The sequence below is a fragment of the Terrapene carolina genome, unplaced genomic scaffold (assembly GCF_002925995.2).
Source record: "Terrapene carolina triunguis isolate 2854851 unplaced genomic scaffold, T_m_triunguis-2.0 Scaffold50778, whole genome shotgun sequence".
In the NCBI taxonomy this organism is placed as follows: domain Eukaryota; kingdom Metazoa; phylum Chordata; order Testudines; family Emydidae; genus Terrapene; species Terrapene triunguis.
In genome coordinates, this window is record NW_020715129.1 from 1 (window position 1) to 6,295 (window position 6,295).

The 6,295-nt window shown below is 52.1% G+C and overlaps 1 protein-coding gene across 1 annotated transcript; it reads right to left on the reverse strand.

Moving 5' to 3' along the window:
* Positions 1–4,882: 4,882 nt before the first annotated feature.
* On the reverse strand, positions 4,883–5,838 carry LOC113405776 (olfactory receptor 5V1-like; the record flags this gene model as incomplete). The annotated part of the gene is made up of 1 exon (XM_026647028.1): positions 4,883–5,838. A coding segment is annotated over one exon (956 nt), but the record flags the coding sequence as incomplete, so codon positions are not given.
* Positions 5,839–6,295: the final 457 nt, after the last annotated feature.

A 6,295-nucleotide genomic window follows, 5' to 3' on the forward strand; every position in this document is an offset into this window, starting at 1 on the left:
TGCCTGGGCAGAGCTAGGGCTGCCCCTGTGCCGGAGGCCTTGGCATATGCAGGGCGTCAGTGCCAACTCCAGGGCTCATGTGGTCCATGCGGGTCGGACCAAGTCACGCTGCTGGTGGGCTACCCAGCCTGGCTGTCACTGCCAAGTAGCCAGAGGGGCCTGGAGCTGCATGGGAGACACCGAACAGCTCTGCCTCCTGTCTCTCCTTCCCTCCAAGCATGCCTGGGGGCTTGGCGCTGCCCTCCGGAGTTGGGTGTCGCAGCCCCGTGCCGGCAGGAGCAAGCAGCGGGTGTTGGGGGGGGGAGAGGGCTGCCTAGTCCCTCCAGCCAGGCCACAATCACCTCCACTCCCCCAGCGCCAATCCCAGTCTGAAATGGCTGTAGCAGCCCTGCCCACGGTCCCACAACTTGCTATGCAGCGCGGGGAGGGGAGGAGGCTCTGAGAGCAGGGCTGTGGCCCGGCTCCCACACTGGCCTAGGGCCCCCATGGCTGGAGGGGCAGCGGACCCCAGGGAGCCTGGCTTGGGGCAGCCTCAGCAACACCCCAGAGTCCCGGGCGGTCACCCCGTGGCGTGGCTGGGGACAGAGCCAGCTGGGCGGGGGGTATCCCCTGTAGCTCTCATGCGGAGCAAGCTGGGGCGGCTGCGGGGTTCGGCTGCCTTGGCTGAGGGCAGAGCAGCCAGTGGCTGGTGATCACAGGGCAGCATGCCCAGGCCTCCCGCTCCCCGGGACCCCCACGAGCTGACCGCAGGCTCAACCTGCGCAGCGGCACGAGCTCAGCCCGGGCTGCCTCTCCGCTCCCCGTCCCTCCCTGGGCAGGAGGTGGTGCAGGGGGGAGGAGGCGGAGGCAGGGACAAGCCGAGGAGGAGCCCGCAGCCGGCGCTGGAGGAGCGGCCCACCCGCCCGGCCACCATGTTCCACCGCCACCCCCTGCTCTCCGCGACTGGGGCAGGGCTGTGCTACCGGCTCCTGCCTGAGGGGAGCTGCCCGTGGGAGAGCGGCGGGGACATGCTCCCCACTGAGCCAGCTCCCCCTGTCCTGACGCACAGCCTTGGCGGCACCCGGTCAGAGAACAACAGGGCGGTCAGGATCCAGCCTAGGACACTGCCTCAGGACAGAGCTGGGGCCCCAGCATTATGCCGCCCCTGGTAATTTGCTGCCCCAAGCACCTGCTTGTTTTGCTGGTGCCTAGAGCCGCCCCTGTACAGAACTATTAACTGATTATTAAACTTTGCAGAAATATTACCTTTTAATTTTCAGATGAGGTTTCTCTGTACATATTATTATCCCTCTATTGTCAAGATGGATAACTGCTGTACGGAGATGGACAGTAATTTGCTCAAGATCACACCAAAAAGAACCAGCGGCATACCTTAAATTATAACCTTGGAGGTGTGATCCCAAGTACTGTTCTCTACACCCCACTCTCCTCCCAGAACCAGGAATAGAACCCGGGATTCCTCACGGCCAGCCCTTTCATTCTAACCCATTAAATACCACACCTCAGCCAGAGCCAGGGCAAGAAGCCCCAGCTCCCAGTCCATCTCCATTTAACCAATGAAGTCTATTCACCAAATAGAGCCAGTGATAGGACCCAGACCCCTCTGCTATAAACCACAAGACCACACTCAGATAGGCATAGAACCCAGGAGTCCTGGCTCCCAGACATGTCAATCTAACCACTAGATACTCTCTTCCCTCCCAGAGCTGGGATAGAACCCAGGTGTCATATTGTCTACTCCTATTTTAAGTCCCCTCATGCCACCCCAATTATACAGCTCCAGGAGCAGAATCCAACCCAGGATTTGTATTGTTCTTAGCCACTCAGCAAGTGCATGTTTCTATGTCAGTGTGTGGTTCATGGTGTTTCTATATGTGGGAGTGCATGATTCTGAGTGTGTTTGACTGTGTCTTTGTGTGACACTGTTTAGATAAAGTTCCTGGGTATCTCTGGGGTAAGGATGGCAGGCTAACCTCAGCTTCCTCTCTGTACAGGTATAAAATCTATGAGTAGACTAGCCTTCTCTGTTCTAACTTCCCTGGGGTCTTTAATCACCAGACGCAGTTGCCAAATGCTCTTCATTGCCTGAAGGGGAACAATAGCTTTGTCTCTATCCAGCCATATCAAAGGAGTGTGAACCTGAACTGCTGATTAATCCACTTCAATGGGGTGTTAACTCCCTCTCAGCTAGCTCTTTCAGTCCCTGAGGGAGGGACTCAAATCCCTGTTAGAATTGGATGCAATTTAGAGACTAGGGTGGGTAAAAGAAATCAAGATGCCAAAATGTAATGCCACAGGGACCAACCCCTCTGAACAGAACAACTCTGAGCCAAAGTCTTTCCTGTGCATGGGAGGTTTCTTGAAGTGTGTGAAGGTGAAATTCAAATGCCAAATAACCAGCAGTTTTCACTGACTTACTTTTCTAAATTATTATAAATATCACTCTTTTTACTTAAAAATGAATACAGAGAACATCCCACGTGACAGATCCTGTATTTATAACTGGTTGCTATGTTTATGACGTTAACTTAACTTGAAAATCCTTGTGTATTTTAAATACAAGTTCAGCAATGAAACTGTCCTAGTAAAACTGTGAGTGTGCATGTTAAAAATAATAATAATGTTATAAAATCTTGCTCTGAGCATATCACTCCATTCAGCCTACAGAAATATTACCAATTATTAAACTTTGCAGAAATCTGTCCTGACTATTAATTCCATATGAGTTGTCTGCTCTATACATATTATATTTTCCCTCTATTGTCCAGGTGGAAAATTGTGGCCCAGAGAAGGAAAGTAACTTGCCCAGGGTCATATAAAGAACGAGTGGCATACGTGGAATTAGAACCTTGAAGTCCTGTCCTATGCTTTAACTCACTAGACCCCACTCCCCTCCCAGAGCTAGGAATAGAACCCAGCCCCCAATTCTCTAACTCCCTAAGCCCCACTCCCCCACCAGAGATGGCAATAGAAACCTGTAGTGCTGACTCCCAGTCCTCCCATTTTAACCATTAGACCCCACTGTCCTCCCAGAGCCAGAACCCAGGAGTCCTGATGTCTGCACCTGTGTTCAGTCTCCTAGTACCAGCCTAATTAAACACCATATTTCTGGTTCCAGAAGCACCTAACCACTTTAAATAATAAACATCTCATTCCCACACCCTTTAGACCAATGGGCACAAAATCATAGGCATTGCCAGATGGGACCAGACCCAAGGTCCATATAGCCCAGGATCCTGTCTATGAGAGGGCCCAGCCCCAGGTGGTGTAGAGGAGAGTAGGAGCCATCAAGTAGCAGATGGGAAATAATCCTCCTCCCCCCCAGTTAATCTCACTTTGGTCTCTAATAGAAAGAGATCAGCTTCAGCCCTGAAGCAGGAGGTTTCATATCCCTACCAGACTGTTTGATAACTCTGGAGGCACAACTTAATGACTAAGCTCCTTCAACAGTGCAGAAATGATGAGCTGGGGTAAGCCCAGTTAATGCCAGCAAGCACCCCACACCCCAAGTTCCTTGCCAATCTGACCTGGGGGCAAATGCCTTCCTGACCCCAAATCTGAGTTTTGAGCACATGAGCAAGACACACCTACCCACCACTGAAAACAGAGGATTCTCCTTCCTACCCCAGAGCACGGGTCCACCCCAACTACTATCCTGTCTCCAGCTGTGTCTGCTCTCTGATGCTTTGCAGGAAGGTGAGCCCTGCACCCCCCCTGCTCAGATTGGGAAAAATCCTTCCTGACCCCATATGAGACCCTGAAGCATGAGATTGGATTGGTCATTATTAGGCTGGGATTTTCATTGGTAAATATTTCCATCAATAATAATCTAAATGTACAGATAAACAATGTGAGATCTTAGCAGTTGATTTAAGGCTATTGAATTTGTGCATTTTGACATGTGCTGTTGACAATCTCTGTTTTAACAGCTGCGGGATGTTGTTGTCTGGCCCCCTGTTGTTCACCACCCCCATAATTTCCCACCACTGTCAAAATCTATAATTATGGGGGGGAAATCTTAGAAATAAACATCCATTGAAATTATACAAATTAAAAATCAAATTCTACCAAGGGTGGCCAACCTGAGCCTGAGAAGGAGTCAGAATTTACCAATGTACATTGCTAAAGAGCCACAGTAATACATCAGCTCACCAGCTCTCCCTGCCATAAGCCCCCAATGCCTCCTGCCCTCTGGCAGTCCTGCCAATCAGCACCTCCCTTTCCCTCCCTGCGCCTCCCACCCACCAGGATCAACTGTTTTGCAGTGCAAAGGAGGCTCTGGGAGGGAGGAGCGAGGGCACGGCAGGCTCAGGGGAGGGGGCGGGGATCTTGGTGGAGTGGGGTCAGGGCCGGGGCCGGGCCGGGCAGGGGGTTGAGCAGTGAGCACCCCCCCACCACATTGGAAAGTTTGTGCCTGTAGCTCCATCCCCAGAGTCAGCGCCTGTACAAGGAGCTGCATATTAATCTCTGATCTGGAGCCACAGGTTGGCCACCCCTGAAATTCTACCAAGTCTAATCATTATCATGATACAACTACAAGTGTTAAGAGAAATGTAGCCAATTCTCTTCACCAAATGGTCCATTAAGGAAAGGGATAAATGGGGGAAAGGGACACATCTCACAATGGAGGGGAGGGATAGCTCAGCAGTTTGAGCATTGGCCTGCTAAACCCAGGGTTGTGAGTTCAATCTTAAAGAGGGCCACTTAGGGATCTCAGCCAAAATCAGTATTTGGTCCTGCCTAGTGAAGGCAGGGGACTGGACTTGATGATCTTTCAGGATCCCATCCAGCTCTACGAGATAGGTGTATCTCCATATATTTATTTTTGTTATTTAAGGTGTAGATGGGCCCAGTGTTGACATTCCCTTGTCACCTAGGGCTCTCATGTTTTCAGAGAGGAATTTTTTTGCCCTATTGCATGTTTCAGAGCTGCCTTCACCTCCTTGTTCCTCAGGCAGTATATGAGGGGGTTCAGCATGGGTGTGACAACATTGTAGAGCACAGAAGCCAGGGTGTCTACATACAAGGGGTGTCCAGAGCTGGGCCGGTTATAATTGAACATGCACGTGGTGTAGAACAAGGTGACCACGGCCAGGTGGGAGGCACAGGTGGAGAAGGCCTTCCACTGGGCCTGGGCAAAGCGGATCTGTAGGACCGCCCTGGCGATGGCCACGTAGGACACCACGATGCAGAGGAAGGGAATGGCGCCAAGCAGCACTGTCACGGCCAGCAGCACCACCTTGTTGAGGGAGGTGTCCGAGCAGGAGAGTTTCAGGAGCTGGGGGACGTCGCAGAACAGGTGGGCGATGTGGTGGGAGGCACAGAAAGGCAGGACAGAGGTGAGGCCTGTGTGCAGGGCCGAGTTGAGAAGGCCGCAGGTCCAGGAGGCCACCGCCAGCTGCAGACAAGTCTTTCTGCTCATGAGGGCGGCATAGCGCAGCGGGTGGCAAATAGCCAGGTAGCGGTCGTAGGCCATGATGGCTAGGAGGATGCACTCGACGCCCACAAAGGTGATGAGGAAGAAGAGCTGGGTAAAGCAGGCCTGGAAGGAAATGGCCTTCTCCTCTTCCACGAGGTTATTCAGCATCTGGGGCAGTGTGACAGAGATGTAGCAGATGTCTAGGAAGGATAAGTTCTGGAGGAAATAGTACATAGGGGTTTGGAGGCCAGAGTCTAGCCGAACAATGATCAGTATCATCCCATTGCCAACCAGAGCTGTGAGGTACACAGCCAGGAGTGCCACAAAGACCAACTTGTGCTGTTCTGGGAAAGTAGAGAAGCCCAGGAGCGTGAAACCCAGCTCAGCTGTCCAATTCCCCATCTCCTGCTTGGCTGCATCTGCAAGGGAAGAGGATGAATTATTAATTTAGTGCATCGCTTCAAGAAGCCAAACAGATCTTCCAAAAGCGATGAGTGACTTTGGTGCCCAACTTTTGAGACACCTTTTAAAGGGCTTGAGATTACAGGCCCCCTGACTGGAGTTGTAGCCCTTTGGCTTCAGCTTTTCTCTGCTCACCCTCCTCCCCCCGGTGGCAGTGGGGCTTTGTCTTTACCCCACACACACCCAGGATGGCAGGGATCGGGCAGCCTCAGGCTTCAGTCCCCCCTCCTGGGGTTGTGTAGTAATTTTTTTTGTCAGATGGGGGATGTGGTGCAATGAAGTTTGAGAACCCCTGACCTAGAGGTTGCCTCCCTGACCATCTTGGCTATACACCAGGAACTTTCTGAATTTTTTTCCGAACCCATTTATTCTTTTGGCCTTCACGACATCCTCTGGCGATGAGTTCCACCTATT